This window comes from Rhipicephalus microplus, chromosome 9 (assembly GCF_043290135.1).
Source record: "Rhipicephalus microplus isolate Deutch F79 chromosome 9, USDA_Rmic, whole genome shotgun sequence".
NCBI classification, from domain to species: Eukaryota; Metazoa; Arthropoda; class Arachnida; order Ixodida; family Ixodidae; genus Rhipicephalus; species Rhipicephalus microplus.
The window spans coordinates 43,355,316-43,379,638 of record NC_134708.1 but is presented as its reverse complement, the minus strand read 5'-3'; the positions used below and the strand labels follow the sequence as shown (position 1 = coordinate 43,379,638).

At 44.0% G+C, this 24,323-nt stretch overlaps 1 protein-coding gene across 3 annotated transcripts in view; it reads left to right on the top strand.

Annotated features, from left to right (window-relative positions):
- Window positions 1–23,573, top strand: part of LOC119165635 (glycine receptor subunit alpha-2-like) — a 367,416-nt gene extending 343,843 nt beyond the window's left edge. For all 3 annotated transcript variants that reach the window (XM_075873508.1, XM_075873509.1, XM_075873510.1), the window contains 6 exons: window positions 336–403; window positions 5,740–5,966; window positions 12,132–12,214; window positions 15,088–15,222; window positions 15,996–16,378; window positions 17,981–23,573. In XM_075873508.1, coding sequence (XP_075729623.1) covers window positions 336–403; window positions 5,740–5,966; window positions 12,132–12,214; window positions 15,088–15,222; window positions 15,996–16,378; window positions 17,981–18,151 — 1,067 coding nt within the window. In that variant the 3' untranslated portion in view covers window positions 18,152–23,573. The remainder of the gene's footprint in view (window positions 1–335; window positions 404–5,739; window positions 5,967–12,131; window positions 12,215–15,087; window positions 15,223–15,995; window positions 16,379–17,980) is intronic.
- The last annotated feature ends 750 nt before the right edge of the window (window positions 23,574–24,323 follow it).

Below are 24,323 nucleotides of genomic sequence, written 5' to 3'. Positions count from 1 at the left end.
TAAATCAGCTTATCTACAGTATTGAATGTGTTGACTGCTACGATAAAATGCGAGACTGGTACACCGACAACGCCTGAGCCTGTTTAGTGTATAGGCATGCCAACATAGGTATTTTTTTGTGCTAGCAGTTGCGTCTCAGCCTTTAAACTACAGCTTGCAAATATTGCGTCATGCAGCGAAATAGTGTGGCAGTTATGTTGTAGGTATTAGTCTTCATTCCAGAATTGATATTAATAAACCGAATGATTTTTACCAGGTAAGAAAGTGCAGCCTAATTTTTCTAATTTTTTGTTCAGCTTCCACTTTCGACGTAACGCTATCTCTCTTTTGCACAGGGAAACCTACCGTGGTCAGCTTCCACGTCACAGTTCTCAGCTTGGACTCTATCGACGAAGGATCAATGGTAAGTATATCCTTACTAATCGACTCACTACGTTACACGACAACTGATGGGATGTGATGCACAAAGAACAAACAAAGGGAACGTCAAATTATAAAGTCGAAATGCCGGCAGACGTTACTTAGGTCAATAACTTCCTTGTTCAGCATTGCATGCTCTCCCTCTGACACGCAGAGGAAACGCTCAACGCGAGAATAGGTTTCAGGGTGTAGTTTTTCCTGCTAACATGAATTATTTACTAGTTTATTTACTATCGCCATAGCAATAAAGAGTTCATTATGCAGAAAGCCTAGCGTTGCTGCTATTCTCGGTATCGGTGGTTTGGAACCAAGAATTTGCGTTTGAGGTAGGTGAAAAGATTTGTACGATCTTTGGGATAGCTGCAAATATTTAAAAAAATGATCTGCTTGATTTCAACCTATGGCTTCGGGAATACAACCCATGCGTTCACAATTTGAACCCGTCTCGTCTATTCCGGCCTCCGCCCGGACTCTCTCGACTTGAGACAACGGTGCTTTGTCGACTGTGGCCTGGTGTCGCTTTCACCAAAGCTTTCGCCTTCCGATTCGGTGTGGAAGACAGTGCGGCTTGCGATCCTTGCGGCAGCGGTGAAACGATAGAGCTCGTTCTCTGTCACTGCCCTTGTTACAGCGTGCAAAGATGGCAGTTAGCTTCTGCGTTAGCTTGCCTTGACGACATACCCTTGTCGGAACAGTCACTGCTTGAAAAGCGACACCATCGGTCTTCGCACAGAAAATCAGTGAAGGCCTTATAGAACCTTTTGCGTGGTAGTGGCCTATTTAGTAGGCTATAGTATCCCAGCTCACTTTTTTTTCTCTTTGGCGCGTCTATGTCGCCCTTCGCTTTTTTTCTCTTTTTTATTCTCCATTTCCCTTTCTCTTAGCGCAGAATAGCAAACAGGATGCTCCAATTTCTGGTCAACCTTTCTGTCTTTCCCTCATTTTATTCTCTCTCTCTCTAGATGATTATGCTTAAGCGTGACATTCAACTTTGGGCTATATTACATGAAGTCAAATACAAAGTTCTCAATTATATTTTTAAGGCACTTCTGAGATAAATGCATCCAACATCTTCCGCGAGTAAATTTTGACAGAAAACTGGAATCTACTTCATTGTTTCTTGCGTACAGCAACAAACTGGCGCATCCGATTGTCTCAGATTCGTCTGAATGAGTCGCACGTTATGTCATCTCATTTTTTGCAAGCCTCTTCAGCTGACCCCTACACAATGAAACTTTACGTGACCGTCTGGCAGCTGATTTGCACATCTTTGATGCATATTACTTAGAGGACATCCTGCTTACTCCGGTACAAGACAAAGCACCCCTTAAACACAAGATAACTTGTCGTGGACCCATCCCAGGACAAGTTGTGTTTTCGTTCACTTTTCTTTCTTCGCATTTACGTTACATTTACTTCGCGTGGTGAATAAAACTTTGCGTAAATACAGTCGCTAGAATACTTGTGTTAAAGAACAATATTAACAAGACATAACAGACAATGATACGAACAAGAGTGTTGGAGATAATGTCCGTATGTCAAAATTCAATATCCTCCCTTTTGTTTTGTGAAAACTGGCGGATACGCACAAATAGTTGAGTATAGAAGCACAGTTGTAGTTTTTCCAATACGAGTAAATAAGGCAATCTTTGCAAAGAAAGGAAGCGACATATCCCATCATCTGATCCAACACTTTTTAATCTCAGACGACAGTTACGCAACGCTTTCACTCATTGTGACTGTGTTCACCTGTATATGCTTTTTGTGCTTTCCTCAAGTGATGATTAAAAATATAGTATTGTGGAGAAAACAAATTGAGCCCTATACATGTAGGCAATAATATTAGATTTCAGTTCAGTAAGCTCGGTAATGTTAGGTACGTCAATATTTCGTGAAGCCGTGGTGATATTTAGAGTGATGTAACAACGTGCTCCTTTCGGTTAGCAATAGCGAAAAAAAAAATGTCTTTCACTTGTGATCATATTCGCAACCGCCCATTATGCTCGTAGGCATCATTCGTCGAACTTATGTTATGAAAACAAAGAATTACGTCCCATGGAATTGTTTTTGAAATAGATGTTTGATTTCTATGGAGTGAAGAGTTTCAACTATAGAAGTTGTAAATTCATCCATCTCTGTTTATTTCTGAGCGAGCCATACTTCACAATGAAATAATGTAACTTTGCTTAGCATTTCAATCCTTCGTCATAGTTCCTGGCTTAATGAAGGAGAAATACGCAACAGCCGCGTTTATCAAGCGGCATTGCTTACTTTGCTGCTGAAATGTTGATCATGCTGGCTGAGTGGTACGAAGTCTCTGTTAACATGAAATCACTTTTTTCCAGTATGTCTGAACATTGTGTACCGTTCATAACTAGCACAGAATATAATTGGATATATTTTTCATCTTCTGACAGACAGCTCGAAGAAACATCGTCAAAATTGTGAGGCGAAATTATTATTTAATGTGCTGCAGCTGCCAACTGTGAGACCTCTTTTTATATTACTACCCCCGCGTTTACAAGTGTCAATATTGAAACAAAATGGGGCAAGTTTGCACTAAGTCACGCAAAGCTTGGCACAACGAAGCACGGTTTAGTCACCAAGTTTAGGCAACCTATTTTTTCACTTCTCTATATGTTTTATAGAGCTTTCCGGATGTCTCTGTTCTGTTTTAGTTTTTAGATGTGAAGCAGCTTAGAATCGAGTGTGATCCAGCTTGCGGCGTGATCACCCTTACTATGCATGCGCGAACGCTGCTTCTCTCCCGACTCGAAACGCCGACGTAAGCAGCATCTGCTTCCGAGTTTCTTGATTTTAAAACACTGACTGCTTGCGCTACACAACCGTTCACTAGCAACTCCCCCCCCCCCCGTGTGTGTGTTATAGGCACTGGATCTTGGCCTCCAAAATAGTGCCAGTGAGATATTTATTCCGTGCCTTGTCGAACAATAAAAATTCGCAGCCTGCACACTAAGGAAAAGCGGATTGCGGGCCTTTGTGTTCAATCGGAGTTCTTCCGTCTCTTATTGCCGATTAGGAGCGATTGGCATGTTCCAATAGGAAACACCGGTTCATCTCTGTGTGCTTTGTGTCTCCCCAGGTGTCTCTCCTGCGCAACGCCGCAATGAGCGTCAGCGCCAACATCATTGCCAATGTAAACGTTAGCGCCCGCTGCTTCGCATCTATGCTTCCCTTCAGCGGGAGATGTTGTAAATATTTGTTTCTGTTGTTACTGAGCTTCTGTCTGATTATCTCTGTTTCTAATTTTATCTCCCTTTTATTCAATCTCATTTTTTTGTAGTTTTGTCTCCCTACATGTCTATTGTCTCTCACTTTCGCTTTATTTCTGTCCTATATCCTGTGTTTTATTTTCAGCTCTCTTCTTTAAGTTTTCTCTCTTTCTCTTGCTACATTTCTTCTTTTCTCATTATTTATACGCTGTGATTTTTTCTCTCCTGTCCTATTTTGCGTCTTCTTTAACCTCACTGTCCCTCTCTGGCCCCTCTATGCGATACTATAAGAGGCTGCGCATTATTTCGATAGCGGGCCTAGGTAGCCGTGTGATTAAGACTCTCGCATACGAATCGTGGTTACGCTGACTTGAATCCTGCCACCTCATGATAATTTTTGTCAACATTTTCTCTTTCTTTATATCTGTCCCTTTGTTTCTTTCTCTCTCTTTTTTTTTGCCCTTCTCTTCAACCCCACACCTCTCCTTCACTTTGTGCTTCACTCTTGCCATGCACCGCACCAATCCGCAAACGTGTTTTAGGAGCAAAGATGGAGAGGAGAACAAAAAGAGCGTGCGCTGGCTCATAGATAATGACAATTTTGATCCCAACATTTGACGCGAGCTTTGAACAGCTTTGCTGTTAAAAAAAAAAAAAACGTTAACTTCAAGGCACACGCAGGACGCACTCCCAGACTCACAAGATTGATTGATTGATATGTGGGGTCTAACGTCCCAAAACATCCATATGATTATGAGAGACGCGGTAGTGGAGGGCTCCGGAAATTTCTACCAGCTGGAATTCTTTAACAGGCTCACAACTAGCACTCACAAAAGCCTAGACATGCACGGAAACACAAAAACACATTCACACACACACACACATACACATGTGCCACCATTCGCACATACTTGCAAACAGACACATTCATGTACAGATATGCAGACACGCAAGCAGGTCTACTTTCACACACACGCATGCACACATTGATGCACGCGCGCACACGCACTTACACACAATAAAACACGCCTGCAGGTACACACGCACAAGCATGAAGACATACGCACACACGTATATACACATGCACAATGGACACACATCAATACGCGCGGATATACACATGCGCACGCATACATGGGCACACACGCATGCAGAGACAGCCAGAAATGGACAATTCCTGGTGTTGTAACAATTTTCTGTCACAGCAGTGGTAATTGATTTGTAATTATCCATATAGAACAGAGTGACACAGCGAATATTGATAGTACATTTGAGGGCTGGGTCAATTGGCCAATAACGCTGAAGGAATGAAGCAGTCAGAAAGACGGAGGATAAAATAGAGTGCTCGCATATGCGACAACAACTAGCCATTCATGCTACTTCTCTCTTTCGTCCTTTCAACTAGTTCATTCAAGAAGCAAATACAATCTCTCATGCCACTATCGAAAGTAAGACTTCCAAAAAGCTGCCGTGTTGCTCGGTTGTATTACACTCTACAGCTCTGCTGTTTAACTCACTGGAAGGTCGAAATAAATTGCCGTACTGCCCTTATTTGGGAATATTCGATATAACTCCTTCAGCTGTTGTGCCTATTTCTGTGTGCGCAACGTGCTTATGGTTCTTGTGTTGTCTTGTGCAATGAAGGTGCAAATTGAATGAGTTGAACTTTTTTTTTTTGCATTTTGACTTAACCTCAGTTTACTGCGTATGAGTGTAGCCAATAGCTTCCACGACAGCACCGTGATGTTCTGCGGGTCGCACGACGTGTATTGTTTCAGTAGCAACACCGATAGTGTTATTTTTTTCTAGAAATTAATAAAACCAAAAACTAAGCGCGCACACGTACGATGGAATAGAATGGTTTCTTTCATTTACGCAAAAATAAAACAGGACTGACAGCAAAATGATTAAACATTTATTGACATACATGAAACTGAAACACATAAAAAACGCAGTCCTAAATTTCCTTTCTTGGAACGTTATACTGGGTGCATTGGAATTATTCGACGCCATTGAGACACATTCACCATACAGTTCATCATACTTCGTGCGTGGATGGTGACATTCATGCACCATTCCCATGCAGACGTACGTGGCTGACATCTTCATGTCCCAGACGTGGCGCGACCACAGGCTGCGGCTACCGCGCAACATGACGGCCAAGTACCGGCTCCTGCCGGTCAGCTGGTTGCAGCGAATGTGGAGGCCGGACACCTTCTTCAAGAACGCCAAGGGCGTCACCTTCCAAGAGATGACCATCCCGAATCACTACATATGGCTGTACGCCGACCGACGCATCCTCTACATGGTCAAGTGAGTAACGCCGGCAAGGCATTTGCCTGTTCTGCCTGTTCTAACAGGCATCCTGCTGGACTGAGCTTTACACAACCTTGGTTACTTCACTTTCATCAATTCTTCAGCTCCCCACCCCGTCCAAAACAAAAAAGTTTACCCAAAAACAAAGATGCATAGGTAAAGAAAAGAACACTATGGACAACTAGCAACATTCAAACGTGTTTTCAGTATTTGAAGTCATCAGCTACAACTTCAGAGGAGACAGTTGAGCAGCGCTGTTGCGCAGCTCCAAACTCAAGGACCAAACCTTAGCCATCAACAGTGCTCGCGAATTCGGCAGCCAAGCTACGCTTTGCGATCCCTACGGCAACACTAGCCTAGTGGCACGGAGTTTCCTTTGCGTATTCTCTGGACGCAAATGAGGTTTTCATCATCATCATCAGCCCACTCAAACAAACTTAGAAAATAACATTGCAGAGGACCGTTTCTTTCAAGTTCACTTCGTGAACATCATATTGAAAAGCGAGTAGTAGATGTCGCGATGAAACAAACGTGCCTCCATGAAACGTGTAGGAACGTATAAAGTGCTGAGCTAAGACTTCTCTGGTACTGTGAATAAAAATATTTGCCACAACGCATATGCATGTCAAGAAAACCTCGTTCTTGCTGCCAACAAGAGCAGAAGTTTACAGCAGAAGTGAAAATGGCTGAACGTTGTGATGGAGTGCGCAAAAGGTAAAAAAAAAAAAACGGATGCAAAAGAAGACCCTTCTATCGCGTTTCGTTTGACGAGCGTGGAATATTCCATGTGCCCTTGCAATTTCCATGTAGTGGCTTTCCCGTTGAGTCATACACAAGAAAATTCAACAAGAGGGCTTACCCACCGGTGAAAGCCTTAGACAATTATGAGGCATCTAGTGTGAGGTGTCTGGGATAAGGCGTCTAGTTCCCCGTGTCAGTGGCATTTTCCGTCCCGTGGCATCAGAGACGTACGGGTGGTGAGAAAAATCACAATAAGATGAAATACAACACATGACGTCAACCTGACATTTCAGATTGTCGAATTTTGTCACTTTGTTACGATGTCCTAACGAGGACACAGGGACACACACCTCATAATGTCGCATGCTGATGTCATAACGTGGTATCGCTACTTGGTCAAAGATGACCCGACCATGGAGGCAATGCCAGGCACGCGAGGTGCCTCAAACCTTAGAGGCAGTGTGAAACCACCTTAGGTGCAGAAATCTTTCAAAGCGTGGTGGGGCCTGAATAATAAATTGGCTCAGTTGAAAAAAAAAAGATGCCTGCCGCCTTCCAGTGGTCTGAAATGAATGCATTCGGAACCCAGCGAGTTTGTTTCACCTTTAACCTCGTGCAGCGCCTGAAGTACACACTCTTTTCGTTAAGTTTTCCCATTATTTTGTCATTGTCTACGAGGTTCACCGACGGCAAAACATTACGTTTCCTTTAATAAGGTAGCGTAGCTGTGGCATTGCGCGTACGCGTTCACTTAACTACGGGAGGTGCGGGGTTCGATCCCCAGTGCCAGCCGGCCACCCACCGGTAGATAAACAGGGTACAGGTGGGCTTCGAGGGGCTGTGACGCGTCGCCCCAGTGCTGAAGCTTACTCTGCCTGGAGGACTCCCAACCCGTTGCGCGGGGACCCGGTTCCTTTAATAGATTGGATTGGATAAACTTTTATTTTTTGGATAAACTTTTATTTTTTAGATAAACTTTTATTTTTAATAAGGTAGAATCCTCAAGCGTATAAATATAAAAGTAGAACGTGAAACGACTGGACACAAGATTCAACTATACGGGAGAAGTAGCCTTTTAGTGCTCTACTTTCATATTCCGACCAAGCAGAAAGTCGCCCCGCAATACATTCCTAACTGTATTGCTGAGTGGCCTCTTGAGAAGAACACGGCAGGTTAATGAAGTGGGGCGAAAACCTGAGTGGCTTGTGTCACTGCTTACGTCATGTGACGTAATCAAGTAACATTCAAATTCCGTCACAGGTCATCCCCCCCCCCCCCCCAAAAAAAAAATGGCAGTGGAGTGAATATGGAAGCTTGCGATGAAAAATCCATACACAGATGTTGTGTCTAAACGTCGGCTCGACACAACCCCTGTTCACAGATTTTTCTTCACACATCATGGAAATTCGTAACGTTATCTTCGAACGACATTTGATGACGTCATTATGACTCCGTCCCCTGACGTCAGAGGTCACAGATACTTGTAAAGTTACTAGTGACTTCATGTGACGACGTCATTGTGACGTCATCACTTTGTTTACATGATCAGAACATCGCACTGCATCGTCGCTTGGTAAAAGAGGGGGGGGGGGGGGAGGGAAATGGAGGTTTACAGCAGCACTTAACGTGTAGAAGGCTTCAAGGGACAGGAGAAGCGATGTAATTGACTCAGAAGGCCTAAAGTAATCTAATGCGTGCCTTCAACACTGCGGATAGTTAGGCTTTGAACGAAGCCTCCTCTGAAATTGCCAAGCTTAATATTTTGCAATGTACGTAGCACGCGTTCGCTTTGAAGTGCCGCAGAGAGTAAAACTCTTCCCAACTCTTCTTGCGAACCCTACCAAGTGAATTTCTTTATTTAATCTATACGCTTCCTGGCATCGCAAAGTGCTTCTCTGGGCCTTCGCTCTAACCCCGAGAAATATTCAACAAAAGAGGTACCCCACTGTCACCACTGAGTGCCTTTGAGAGATGACGCACCGTCACAAAGTTCCGGCCTCCACCACATCGCCGCAGCACGGGTAGTGCATTAGCCGCGAGACATTAGTGGCCTTATACGGCATTCGCGACAGCTGCTCCCTCTAGGCGGGCACAAATACTGCGTTTGCATATTTTGACCCACCTCTGGCACGCTATGTAGTGAGGACATATTCTGAAACCCAAATAAGAAAAAAAATGCAAAAAAGAATCCCACGTGCTGAGTTCCAGAAAACCCAGTTCTTCTCTTCGCTCACACTCACCGAGGAATTCGTTCGCTTGATAAGTGTCCCGCGATAGCGAGGCAGGCGTGTTTGCTGTCGGAGTGGTGAACGCAGAAGAGAGACGACGATGTTATGTTACGCCGCGAATCTGTGGATTCCACGCATTCTGTTCGTGAGGGTCGTTTACACACCGCAAGCGTACCCGTGGCTTCTAAGGAATGCATCTTGCTGTATATGTGTAATAAGGTTAAGCTACGTTAAGCTAGGATAGTTTTAATGTATACGCACCGACAGACGTGGCACGCATTCTCGCGTGCACGAGAGCACTGGCAAACTGCCGACACGCTACGAAATTTTCGAATAAACTCGCTGTGCTTGCTTTTCCGGACTTCAAACGAGATATGGCACGTGCCGTGTTTACAGAGTTTAATGTGTGCCCTGTCATGGAAAGGAAGTCGACGCTACTAAGAGAAAAACCGCGAATGCGCATGCGCCAGAAAAAAAAAACAACGAACAAACTCGCAGAATTCCAAGGCTGAATTGGCAGAACTTCGGCACTGTGTCTGGCTAAGTGTGGGCAAGTGCAAGCTATCAAGCGCCGGCGCACAACACAAATTTTGCCACTTCATTTCATCATGTGGCGTTGACAGACAGAAGAGTCGCTGCTGCTCACGATAGTGAAAATTTGGGTGGATGTGTGCCAGTTTCATCAAGGTAACCTAGGTAGTAAAAAACAAAAGATCGGTGCTTCTCAGTGTGGCACTATTCAGGATGAGATCGCTGTAAATAGTCTCATGGTTACTATTTATACGCATTTAAAAAAAAAACAAAATTTTCTTCATACGTTTTACTACGCATGATCCTTTTGTGCACGTGCAACCACTAAGTTCTCAAACGACCTTGCGATTGCTAACAACCTGAACTATTTCGCGATACATTCAGCTGTTCGATTCGCACCCCATGCACGCCCGAATCCAACGGCGAAATTCCCTAATGCCCGAACGCATCGCCACAAAGTTCTCGCCTACACTACATCGCCATAGTTAATGTAGTGCATTAGCATTGAGACATTCATTAGTGGTCTTATAAGCCACTCGCGACAGTTCCTCCCGCTAAACAGGCAAAAATACTGCGTTTGCATTATTCGTCCCACCTCCGTCACGCTATGTTGGGAGGACATATTCTGAACCTCAAATAAGAAAAAAAAATTCTAAAGAGAACCTCCCGAGTCTCCTCGCTCAAACTCACCGAGGAATTCGTTCGCTCGATGAGTGTCCCGCGATAGTGGCACAGGCGTGTTTGCAGTCGGAGTGCAGAACGCCGAAGAGAATTCACCGCGTATCTGAGGATTCCGCTCATTATGTTCGTGCGGGTCGTTTACACACTGCAAACGCGTCCGTCGCTGCTAAGAAATGCATGCTGCTGCCTGTAATAAAGTTGCGCTGCATTAAACTAAGAGAATTGAAAAGTACACTGACCGGTTTACAGGTGGCGCGCATTTTCGCGCGCATGAGAGCACTAACAAACTGCTGACACGCTATAAAATTTTCCGCTATACTCGCTATGCGTGTTTTGGCAGACTTGAAACCAGATACGGTGAGTGAGGTGCTTACAGAGTGTGCATTGTCACGGAAAGACCCACATTTTGTGGCGCCGAACTAAGAGGAAAAAAAATACCGCAATTGTGGTTGCACCAAAAAAAAAAAAAGATTTGCAGAATTCAAAGGCCGAATTCGCAAAACGTCTGCACTGTGACTGGCTGAATTGCGGGCAAGTGCAAGTTCACAAACGCAGGCCCACAACACCACTTTTTGCCACTTCGTTCAATCATACGGCGCTGACAGATGGAAAAGCCACCGCCGCGCACAGTTGTAAAAATCTGGGTGGCTGTGCAACAGCTTCAAGAAGGTAAACTAGGTGGTTGAAAAAAACAAACGATCGTGGCTTCTCGGTGCGGCGTTAGCGGCGTTATTCATTATCATATTGGTGTAAAGACTCTGATGTGTACTACATATGCGCATTTCAAAACAACAAAATTTTCTTCGCATGTCTGACTATATATTATGCGCGACACTTTTCGGCACCTGTATCCACAAACTTCACAACAGACCATGCGATTGCTAACAACCTGAACTATCCTGTAGTGCGTCTCGCTGTTGAAATTGAACGCCATGCGCAAACCCCATGGCAACACACGATTGCGAAAGAAGCTAGGCGTAACATCTTTATACATTTTTTTAACAACTGACAGTGAATACATGCGCCTGCGGCTGGTCACGAGTCAATATTTATCTAGCCAGCAACGCTGAGTCAACAACAAATGTCTTAAAAACCTGTTGGTGCTCTGCGCCCGCTTTTATGAGGTGGTATGTTTGTACTAACGCCCCGAAGGAAACCGTTTTGCAGTTTAAATTGAAGGAGGCGTGATGAAGCGCACGCACTAAAGCTTCATAGACACAATCATAGCCATTTTTTCAGTTTTAGTGATCTTGCTTTTTGAGATGAGGCTTTTCTGCAGAAACATTACTCACCACTCAATTTTCAGAAGAATGCAAGTTCGTTCCTTTGAAAGCATGAGGCCCAATTTACCTCCTTCTATACCATTTGTTGGTAGTAAACGAATGGACACCTATTTTTATATATATTCTTAGTATATTCACTTCAGGTGCTTTGAAAGAAACAAATTTTTGTATATTCTTTTTCTTTGCTGCTTTTCGCGTCGTAGTTATATTCTGCCAAGCTTGTGCACATTGACTTTATATATAGATTTCCTTTTATAATCGGTCCTACTCGTACTATGTGAGACTGCGTTGTTACCGAATTTCCTGCCGTTATTTTAGCTAATAATGTCATTTAACACAATATTTTAAACACAATAGACAATTAGGCTCCCCCGTATTGCACACATGCAAACGCTGTTTGTAACTCAAAAAATTTCTAATGCTAGATGCGTTACCAAGGCTGTCAGCTAATGTAGCAAACCATACTTCATTAATTAATTCATAAATAAAAAAATACTGTCTTTTTCCCTGCAATTATTCATGATGTATGTCTCACTTGTTACCCAGCTCGTCGTGATATTTGCTCTGGGTATACTTCAGTGACAACTGAAAATTTTGCAGCTCAGCCCTTCTGAGGACTGCATTTTAGAATCGAATAACCTTCTTTGCCCTTTACCGCGTGCCTGTTCGATTGCTGAGATCATCATGGCTCTGCGCAGGTTGACCCTCTTGCTGTCGTGCGCCATGAAGTTTGAGACGTACCCCCACGACACCCAGATATGCACGATGAAGATTGAAAGCAGTGAGTATGTGGTCCGGAAGGCGAATCCTGCTCGCTGAACCAACTGAGTGACCGTTCACTTTGATAGTAATATTATTTCGGGAATTTCTTACTCCTCTTCTTTTCTGTCTCTTTTCGTTCTATTATTCCCCTTTTCCCGCACCACAAGTGTAGGGTAGCCAACCGAGCCAAGCTTGGTTAACCTCCCTGCCTTTCCTCTCTATTTATCTCTCTCTCTCACGTCCCAAAACAAACATGCAATTACGAGAGACGCCGTAGTGAAGGGCTCCGAAAATTTTGACCATTTGAGGTTCTTCAAAACGCACCCGAATCTCAGCACATGGGCCTTGAGCATTTTCTCCTTCATCAAAAATGCAGCCGGGATTCGAACCCGCGACCTGCGGGTCAGCATTCGAGTGCCATAGCCGCTGGACCACCGTGGCGGGTGTTGTGCACATTGAGTTTCGTAAAATTAACCAGGGGGAATTCTGGCGCTGCGATCATTCATACACCATGAGATTAGTGGGCAGTACACGGATTCGCCCAGTACTCGTGATTTCGGGCTTCCAACGCACTTGTGGTTTTTGTTCATTGTTTGTCTTTTTTTTTCTTTCGAATAAAATAATGTACCTTTGTGAATATTGTGATGTGATTATAATTGGTGAGTCTATGAAAGGTGGAGGAGGTGAAGTGTGACTGTTGAACTTTTGCTGAACTTCTTCTTGCGTCAAAGCAAATTCAGGCCTTGCAAAGCCAAATGAAGCCTAAAGAACAAAGAATAAATTAATCTATGTACTACCCATCAATCCCACGTTTTATCAAGCGCTGTATGTTGCGACACTAGCACCAGAGTCCCCTCTAGGGCTTATATCGAAAACTATATTACTGCGCACGCACTCACAGGTTCAAACCCTGCATCACTGGTGTGGCCAGGAGGGAAAGGGTTTCAACCCCCCTCCCTCCTCTAAAAGGGTGACTTACACATGCGTATTGAATAAAAAGGCGAGGACGCCAACCACAAGAGAATATAAACGCTTTGATGTTTCCATGCCCAGAAAGGCAGCCTTGTTTTACAACCTTCCTTCCTGGTTCCAGGATTGTGAACAAGGCTCTTGTTGTAGAGGTTGAAACGTCAATATATATTTATTCGCGTGTGGTCGGTGTCTTCGCCCGTTTCCTAAATAATTCTTTCATACCACGCTGGTGTCCGTTGAAGCCTTGGTTTCGGATGCTCATATATGCATGCACAGGCACAAACGCACGCGCGAACATTTATAAAATATAGCAGAGCCAATCGCCCCTCCCCCCCTCCCGCCTTCCTGCAAAAAGATCACCGGCTAGTCTCCTGCAATAATAATGTATACGACTGTGCTATGTAAAATATTCACTCATTGAAACACTACATGATGTTTTTTTTTCATACAATCAGTTCGTTGAATAATTGATTATGAGAACGAAGCCATCTAGCTGCAAATTTGGCATCAAGTCGTATTGTTGACCCCAGTGTAAGCCTTCGAGTGAGAACTGTGCCCATATGAAACGAACTGTATAGACATTGGATTTAAAAGTGCGAACTTTACTTAGCCCAAAGTACTCGCTTTTCAATCCGTGAGTCGTGTGCAGTGTGGCTGTATAGCATGAATCTTGCTCAACGACAAAGATGACGCGCTAAAATAAACGCACATGGTGCTAGTAGCAATAAGAGCAATGCATTATATACAATCTGGCCCACATAGCCAGTAATATTTCACTACGTAGCCTGATGGCATTGTTCAAAGTTCCGCATGAAAAGTTTCAGAAACAGTGTGACTCTACTTGATAATGCCGTTTGTATATCGCAGATAGGTTCTGATTTCATCACGGTTGTCGAATAAGTGGCCAGATCAGTGACTCCACGTCCTAAACGGGTGTGATGCTTACGGTGAAAAATAAACACCGTTATCAAATAAATGGAAAATGGTAGCCAGAAAATACTCTTTTCTTTTACGGTTGTTTCTGTAAAGTTTTCACCCATTGCCGGTAGAAAGCCATTGGCAAACTATGTGATGTCGCCTTTACATTGGAATGGACAAAGCTTTATTTAAAACCGGCAGAGCGTCCGGGCCTAGGCCACCCGGGTGGTTGCGGTAAGATTTAGCCTTTCCGCCGCTTCCCGCGCCCGGTGGTTGGCCCAAATTCGGTCTTCAAATTCTGAGCTATAGCCGGAGCGTCGAGCCAACGCGTCATTAGGAGGTCCGGGTTTTGGTAATCGAAAAGCCGTGTGGAGTGTGGGCATTTCCAAAGAATGTTCTACAGGTCTGCGCATTCGTGTTTACTTAGAATACAGCCAGCGTCGCGGAATTGCCTGGGTTATATGTGGTTGATGTGCACTGGGTTTTGAAACGTTCTAGTTTGTAAGCGCCTCACGTCTACTTCTTGTGACCCATCTAGTTTAGTGTGGTGTTGTGAATGTATCTCCATTTGTTTTTTTTTTAATCTCAGCTTTCATAGGTTTCCTTTATGGTTAGACAACAGAAACTGGCTGAAATTTGGTCTTCCTACAAGATCACGCATAATTCACGAAAGTGAGTCATCCGTGCATGCGTACAGGTGCGTGCATACAAATACGTACGCAATCGCATGTTTGTCGTAAAGGTATTGCCATACTATCCTTATGCCTGATTAGTAGCGAGTAAATCATGCATTCTTCAGCGGTACGACACAAAAAGTGAAACCTTTCAACGAGAGTTTCATATTTCACTTGCAGTGTGATCGCAATACGAGTGCCACACGTCACACGCACTATAGCCCCAAAACACGCGCTTCCAACACAAAAGAACCTGTCATATGCAGCGCTGCAACTTGTGCCGCCCGGTGCGCTACGCCTCGATGATTGTGTACACTGCTTTTCGTAGTCTCGTACACAACCGACGACTTGGTGTTCGCATGGGAGGACGAGGTGCCCCTCGTTGTTGACGAGTCCATCGAGCTGCCCCAGCATAACTTGGTGTCAACGACGATGGGAGACTGCACGCAACTATATTCAACTGGTACGCCTTCAATCTTGTTTAAACTTCGTGATTCCACCCAGTTTTAAAAAATTCTACATTGACATACACTTTATGCTGCGAACCCGGTTAATCTTAAGTTATGTGAACCCACTCAGTCAATTTCGAAAAATCTTGAGCCGTACTTTTCACTCTGTTAAACTTCCTTAGTGATTCTTCCTCTAAAGATACCTTTCATGTGTGATCTCGCGAAGACACTTCACATATTTCTGGTATAAGAGGTGAAAATAACTGGTTGTTTAAATTCTTATATCATAGCACTTTGGTCAGGATGATTTGACCCTAATGTTTCATCTCGAATGCGGTGAAATGGGTTGGTATTTTACTCCTATTCCTTTCTGGAGATATATAATAGCGGTTAAATATATAAAAGAAGAAGGCGCATTGCTTATAGTGCTATGAATCATATAGATGTTGTTTTGAACCTCCAGCTTTTTATCCGAAAAAGTTTTTGTCATTTTCTACCTGGTAGTTAAGATTAAATATACTTGAAGAATAACGATATATACCCATGTATATGCAATTGTGTTGAGTCCTGCATAGGGTCAGTTGAAAAGTTTTCGTTTTATCACAGCCGCCATGCTAGCATGATGCAGTCTTTAAACGTAGTTCGATTACTTGACGTGTCAATAAGCCAAATAAAACAAATGTTGCATTGCAAGCTTACGTTTTTTTTTTTCATACAGCAGCGCCACTGGCACCCGAAGTTCAAAATTTTTATAGCATGTCCTACTGTATGACTTCGCTCTTCGCAGGCAACTTCACCTGCATCCAGCTCGTGTTCACGCTCAAGCGGCGTCTGGGCTACTACATGTTCCACACGTACATCCCTACCTGCCTCATCGTCATCATGTCCTGGATCTCCTTCTGGATCAAGCCCGAAGCCGTGCCGGCCAGGGTCACCCTGTGCGTCACCAGCCTGCTCACGCTCTCCACGCAGCACGCGCAGTCGCAGAAGTCCCTGCCCCCCGTGTCGTACATCAAGGCCATCGACATCTTCATGTCCTCGTGCACGGTGTTCGTGTTCGCCTCGCTCATGGAGTACGCGCTCGTCAACATCCTCATGGGCGAGACAGAGGGCGACGAAGGGGCTCGTCGAAGGAGCATCCGGAGCGTAGTCATTTCGCCACGAATTCCGGTGAGGACAGTTCCCATAGGCTTCCCCTTCAGAAGGTTAGGGGGGGGGGGGAGGTTCGTCACAGCAACCCCCTTCCTATTGTGGCAATGTATGCGGCTAACTTTGCGCCCCTCCCCGAGTCACAGCGCCCCCACTCCCTAATATGTTAAGGTACATGACTGGCTTCGTGCCCCCTCTCTAAGGTGACTAGGACTATAACAGTCTTATAGGTATGAAGGAGGGGTGCGTCTTCCCCCATCGTTATCTACGTCCGCCTCACACCATTACTCAGTTCATATGGTGTCGTCATTGTTTCAAGCGCCTTGTCATGGCCATGCCGATTTTGTGCGATAATGGTGACCCTGGACATCCGTGTTGCGTTACAGAATCATTTCTTAATTTACTACGTAGGTTCTTTTAAATGTGGTGGACTGGAAAGCGTGGATTGACCACCAAACAAAGAGCACCAGCTCAGTGGTGTTTGTTTTTTCAGTGCCGGGCACGTTCTATACCATACATATCATTACGAACCAGCTACTACAGCAACACATTTTATAAAACTTCCTTTCCATAATTTATGGGTTTCTGTCACTTCATTCAAGGGGCGCGAGAGGGCGGTGTGGTCGGGGACCTTTTGTCGTGACACTGTTATAAAATGATTTGTCGTGACATTGATATAAAGAGACTTGTCGAGATACTGATATAAAAAGACAGCGCCGAAAATGAACGCAGAGGACGCAAACGTGAGAGAGCATGTACCTTACTGACAGTTGAAGTTATTATTTAAAAACAGAGCATGAGAAAAGAAAATCAGGCGTTTTAGTGCCCATCAAGAGGTTTTTTTTCCTTAGCAGGCTTTACACAGACATGGATTCTCATTGCCCAGAGTGCAAGGAATATTTCTGTCTTTGCGCACACATTCTTTGGCAGTGCCATGTGTTACAAGACTTCAACAATAGAGAGGATTAGGAGAAGGCCACCACGAGTTACAAACTGGAAGAACAGTTGAATCAGTCCGAAGGGCCCGTGAGAGAAGAGAGAGGCATGGCCTCCCGGTTCTAACATGAAATTAGCCGAAAGTGAGCCAGAGGTCATCTGTAGAACTGCACTGGATAGCTCTTCAGGACCTTAATAAAGTTCCTTGTCTGTCTGCCTGCTTGAACCAGTGGTGGCTGATTTCTTTTCTATCTCTTGTTGTCGTCCTAAACATGTTCTTTTTTTTTCCTGTCCTTTTTCTCTACCATATAAAAGAACAATAATTATGGTGAGATGCTGCTTAGCATATTTCTAAACATCTTTGGCATTTAAATATCAACCGTATGTTCCTAATCTGTTTATTGTTTCTTTTCTGCCACTGTATTCTTAAACTTAAGTTTGCATATTGTGTTTTAGGTTTCATTTTACACACCCCAGTATCTTATTAACCAATTCATAATTTACTCAATTAACCAATCGCGATTGTACAACACAAGGACAAGGAGACTCAAACGACCTGATACCACATGTAGTGTGGCCACAAAATAAATTTAATCGTGATGCTCATGACAGCGAAGCTAAATGAAAAGGCGTTCTATGCACAGGGGTAGATCAAACAGCATCGCTGAATGACTTCTCACTTCGCAGGAGAACAACGCCATGCCCAACGGAACTAAGCTTCCGAAGCCTCCCGAGACTATTGCCGGAGAATGCCGGCAGAGGGCGATGCTCGTCGACAAGATAAGCCGCATTGTGTTTCCCACGTCGTTCGTCCTGCTTAACTGCATCTACTGGTCCTTGTACATCGACTCCTCCTGAGGACCACACGTGGGCGACACGGCTGCCGCTGTGTTTGCGCCCATTACCAATGGCATTCATCACTTGGTACCAATCAACCTTACGCAGGAAGATTTTGGGGCCGTAGGCTCACGGTGAATTAACGAACGGAGACGACAGATCCGGACGTGCACATTTGTTAAGAACTGTTTGCAGTGGCAACGTTGCAGAGTGTGTCCGCTATTCTCTCATTGATATGTTCTGTATTGGGGCGAAGTGTACATAGTGAAGCATTACACTGTATTCGCCTTACGCAGATGCAGAAGTTTTAACTACACGCGTGCCTACAGGACTGGGAAATATTGGTTAAGGTGCTCTGTGAACTTTTTTTTCACGCTTTTTTTTTCGGTGAGCCTGTCTTTCTACATAATCGCAACAACGGCAAGAGGCCTTCGAATGGCCCAACTTCCCTCACACCTCCTCCAATGCCACTGTGTAAACATGTCAGTATGTATCTGCTAATTACTTCTCACCAATACAGCAATTTCACCAGCGCGCACAGCTTTAACACAATAAGATCAGCAAAATGAACGATCTGGAGTGAGGTGTTTTTTTTCTTAGATGTCGTACGAGTGAAAGATTCAACCTGAAGCCCTAAAAGCAACATCAAGCACACCCTTTTCTTTGCAGTGCATAAAACAAGAAAGCAAAAAAAAAAAAAAGACTAGAGGTGACCATAATCCTCGACGCGCATGTCGGGTTGGGGTATTCGCACACAGGACTTCGTGTTCTCCGATGCATTCTTTGAGTTACCTTCCCGTCACTTCACACCGCCGAAGCAGATCTCCGAGGCCAAGTAGAAAGAATGGCGAGGATGAAATCTGCCCCGTCATGTGCCGCGACTATGCGATCTATTAAAAAAAATACGTCCGCTCTTGCAATGCACCAATTCAGTTAACTATCAATTATTGTGAAAGTCGATTGGCCCTTATCTTAAGTAATGTTATGCTGCAATATTATGTATTCATACAGCTCTTAACTGGAACGAGAACCAAGGGTCTTGCATCAGTTCGATTTTTCTGAACGTATTCTCCGAATACTCACATAACCGGATATGAGTGCTAGAAAGTAAACACGTAAGTCATTACTCGTGCCAACGCCTCCTATAAAAACATTGTCTAGAACAGACTCCGAGGAGGCCCTCTCAGAGGCCATGCTTCCTGCCTCGTGTCGCAACCAGGCTCTGTGGTCGACCCTGCAAAGGTACCACTCTGCCTACAGTGCCCCCACTTCAGATCATGGTGGTGCCCCTTACCCCCCACCCCTCCCTCTACTAATGTCTGCCCACGCCCCTGTACAGTTTAGTCACGTGACAAAACCTTGGCAGCTGCTCGGAGGCAGACGTGAAAGCTTTGCATGCTTAGAAGAAACGACCATCAGAGGTCCTCGCCTGCGTACGGGGAGGTCTAATGTAGGGGGCGTACTGCAGCGCGTTCGCGGCTTACGTTCCCAGCAGTAGTATTTTTTGGAAGGCGTTGTTCCTGCCCACATAACATCTCCTGTTTGAGACTCACGCATCTCACCCCGCATCATCTTCACATGCCTTCAAAATGCGGAATCTCACGAAAGGTAGATGTTTCTGGCAATCGCTTTCAGTTTTATCTGTCCTACATGTGCGTCTACTGTCACGTCTCGCACGTAACTCAGTGCTCTCGTGAAAAGTGCATCGTTATAACTGTTGCCCTTCGACGCATCGTTCACTGCGCGCGCTCTGGTTGACCTGTTTACGGTGTGTCAGTGTTGTTCGTGTTGAATTGAATCATTATGCAGTTTTAATTAAAGCGGAACAAGTGTTACCATGTCAGCTAAAATACTTCTTGCGTGTTGTGACGAGGAAGCGAGCTGAAGTGGTTTCCACTACGGAAAGTCCTACGACAAGCTTGTTCCGTTTTCAACAGGTGTAAGAGGTATTTTATAACGTAAGGTAATTATTCCCAGGTGCTCGATCGCAATAGAGATGTGCGCTATAGCGCTCGAACTTCTATCTCTACGTTTTTTTTGCTTTTGTTTTAGGCCATGCCTGTTGTGTTTAGAAAGAAGTTTTCAACAATTTAGAGAACATGGGAGGGCATAAAGCCATCCCAGCAGTTCATGAGACAGGCAAGGTCATCATGTGCCGTCATATATGATTTGATTCAGAAAAAGGGGTTAACAATTTAGAATACTTGGTACTCTACTACGGAAAAGCATAAAGCCCTCCCGTGGGCCTCACTCTTTGATGAAGCCGCGTCGACAATAATTACGCCGTGAACGAGTTCACGCAGGAAGCCAAGATGGGAGCCACAATGTGAAAGCTCCAGCACATGGACAGTTACATATGTGCCAGAAGTGTGTTTAGAAAAAGTGGGCTACCATTTGAAGTACTCGGTCCACAACTATGGGAGAGCATCCTGTTAGAAAAAAATTCCTAAGTGACAAATTTTGGTGGTGGCAGCAGCGGTGTTGCTCGCGGAAAAGCCGGCGGCGACAACTTTGAAGGAAGGTGTAAATGAAACCTGCGCCAGTCACGTGCGTGTTTTCGTGCACCGTTTTCAAATTATACTCCTTCTAACGTCGGCTTTTTGGCGATCAGTCATTTCTTATGTGCCAGTCTACCATTTTATACGAGTGACTTGCGGTTTTAAGAAAAGACAGGGTAAGAGCCAGTTGGTTGCAAATGGTGCAAACTTCAGTGTGCTACAAGGAAACAAAATCTGCGTACAAAGAACAAAATGAGACAGCGCAAGCGCGAATAACTGTTTCTACCAACTAACAGCGGGACAGCGCAAGGTTAAACAGTTGCTAGTTCGCGCTTGTGCTGGCCCGTTTCGTTCGTCCTACGTAAATTTGCTTTTCTTCTGGCGCGCAAGAGTTTCCAATTGTGATTTAAAAGTTAGCCACGTTTTAACATTGCCTGGTTATGAACGCATGCGAGTGGTTGTTGCTTCTAGCAGCTGAGGTGTAGCACTGCCAAGCATGTGAATGGAAGTCCACTTCCCGGCGGGAAGGACAAGGTAACAAGGGCAGGGACGAAGCGCCATGCGATGCGATAAATAAACAAATAAATGTAATATGTCAGAATCAGGTGCCCACACGCGCCAAGCATCGCTTCCATTCATTCGTTTCCACTCATTTTCAACCAACCGATAGGGGGAACGTCTCCTAAACGTTTTTTTCTGTTCTCAGCATGCTTTCTTTTTTTTTCCCCTTTAATGTCTCCGCGTTACCATGACAACGAGACAGAGTCACCGCAATTGAAGTCAAACTTGTGCTCTCGGTCTGTGCGTCTACTCAACGCTTTCCCAAAAAACGTTCTCGGAAAGTGATGAAACGTTCAAATAAAGTTCGGTGCTATACCTTCCAGCTGCAGAGAACTTTAGGAGGTTTCGCAACAGAGACTCAGCATAGAAGTATGAGCTTTTGACTATATTAAAGTTTAGCTATGAGGCGAATTCTTTTTTCCTTGCTTTACGGGCAACTTTTTTGCTCGTCAGTGTCACAGACCGAAGTCGAGTTGTTCGAAAGTGCGTTTCTTTTAGTCTTCTTTTCAAACATTCAGTACGGTTCGTTTTTCTTTTTTCCATTGAAACTGCTAAACAATGTCGGTGCACACCGATCACATGCAACTCCATTTCTTGGGTTGTACTGATTTAGAGGCGCTAGCGTCACATGAAATGTTCTACATAGTTTCAGGATGCACTGGACGTATGTCAGCCTCCGCAAGTCTATTTTTTTTACCTGGCTTGCTTTGTGGAGGTTGCTGTAGCAGACAGACTGTTCGTGAGAACATTTATATCGGTTCGATATAGAAAAATGATAAGAAAAGTGGCTGGAGGCACCTACTTATTTTGTAACACATTCCGATGCCTATGAAATCTTTCATTACAGGCTTCTCACCAAGCAGTTGCAGGAGCACCTTCACACTGTTGGTTTCCCTAGATGCACTTCTAGCGTACCTTATAACTTGTGTTTCGTGTCGCGTTCAAGAATTATTAACGATGGTAGTCTTTCATACGTTACTTGAAAATCTTAAGTGCCCGTCAGTATATACTTCTGGACACCCACAATCAAAGACCGGTGGCTTATTCACTTGGCCACGATCGAATGCTACGGAATTATTTAGGGTGCCTTGCATGTTTTTGTGCTACAGGACTGTTATACATAGTTAATGTACGTAAGACTCGTCTTTAACTGCTTAATTAGTTAGCAGAACTGTTCACCTGAAGTTGTAGCTGCGGTACAACATGTTATGCTGATTCTCTGATCACCATTGTGGCGAACAAATTTTTGAAATATTGTTACTAGATAAAGAATGGAAACGCGCCCAGTTTTCTTGAATATTAAGCTTAGGTTATATATAATGCTTTAGTGCAATGCACTTATTTGACATCGACGATCAGTACTACAGATATTACAGTTCTACTTGTCTTGTATGTTAGTGTATAATTCTATTACCAAAGTTGAATAAGACGTCAAATGCAAACGCCACCTAGTTCTTCGTAAAACCATCATACTTAAATTATCGTGCATTTAAAACTTTTGCCGGTGATTAACTTTTAATAGTAATCTCTCAGACGCAATTAAAGAGGTTTTAACTTTTTTCTCTTCTTTTGTGAAATTTACTTAACGTTAGAGGTTTTGCTCTAGACCAGTTTGGTATATCCGAAGGCCCTATGTTCTCAGCTATGATCTGACCATCAACCTGGCTTGATCAATTTGAGGAGTTCCCCCAATAAAGTTCTCCGGGTTCAAATCTCTGACGTGGATGAATGCCTCTTCAGCATGGAAGCTATCATGTTGAGAGATCATGTTGAGAAGCTACCATATTATTTTCCTACGTAGTTTAATGGTACGAAATGTTTTATCAATTCGTTTTCTCTTTCACAAAGACCAGCACGCTAGGCAGATATCCACCGAATAAGAGTAACATGTTTAGCCTCAATACATGGCTAAGTAGACTTTCCTCACATAATAGTAGCACAGCTTCGCTTTCTTGCTTGATAGCAGATAAGATTATTCCGAAACTTTTTAGAATGTACTCACCCTTAACATGCCTTACATCTAAGACTTTCTCCTTTTTAACTTCTTCCCTTCTGGCTTACCAAGTATATTCAAGCACTACGTAGAAAGCTTTTGGCGCATCGATACTTACGAGTAAATGGTGCCCTCGATAACTTGGTCAGTGGAAAAGGGGCGAATGATATGTGTGAAGTAGAAGTTGTTCACTGTTGTTATGAATCAATCGCACAATGAAATATTTCTATTTTTATGACCACCAACAGTGTTGATGTAAAATAGAATCTAGTGTTGCTTCGTTGAGTGTTCACTTTCACTGTAAGTGTATCTTCTGCTATTTTGTTATTTTTTCTGTACGAAACCCTTCTTTGTAACATAAAGCCCTAATAAAGCATTCTTCTTGAAGTAATTTTGTATCTGGCCGTCTGACGTTTCGTTCTCCAGATTTCTTTTACAGCGGAGCTGTAAATGTCGAAGTCAAATGGATTCGCATGAACAGATCGTCCATAGTGGAGGCATATGTGTCGTAAAAATTGAAGAAACCCCAACAGCGACCACTGCATGGCCAGAAATGAAGAAGTGTCAAGCAGTGTTGTTCAATTCCCACTTTCTTGTTCCTTATTTTTGCAATGTCTACAATATTGTTGTAATATGTTGGTATGCAATAGTTTAGTTACTGTTCATATGCTACTATACAATTGTTTATCCAAGCTGCAATAAGCTTCTACTGCACTATTTTATGGTTGACGGTAATGGAACATGCATATCTGGGTCAAGTTCGTGAAGATGGCGCAGGCAGTGATGGTGCTTTGGTAAAAACGAATATGGTGCTGTAGTTTCTTGGAGGAGTGTGTACACAAATGAGTTAGTGTACGGTTAGAATTGATTGATATGTGGGGTTTAACGTCCCAAAATAACCATATGATTACGAGAGACGCCGTAGTGGAGGGCTCCGGAAATCTCGACCACCTGGGGTTCTTCACGTGCACCCAAACCTGAGCACACGGGCCTACAGCATTTCCGCTTCCATCGGAAATGCAGCCGCCGCAGCCGGGATTGGATCCCACGACTAAGGGTCAGCAGCCAAGTACCTCAGCTACTAGACCACCGCGGCGTGACAGTTAGTAGACGGTCGTGAAGTGGAATAGTGAATACTGCG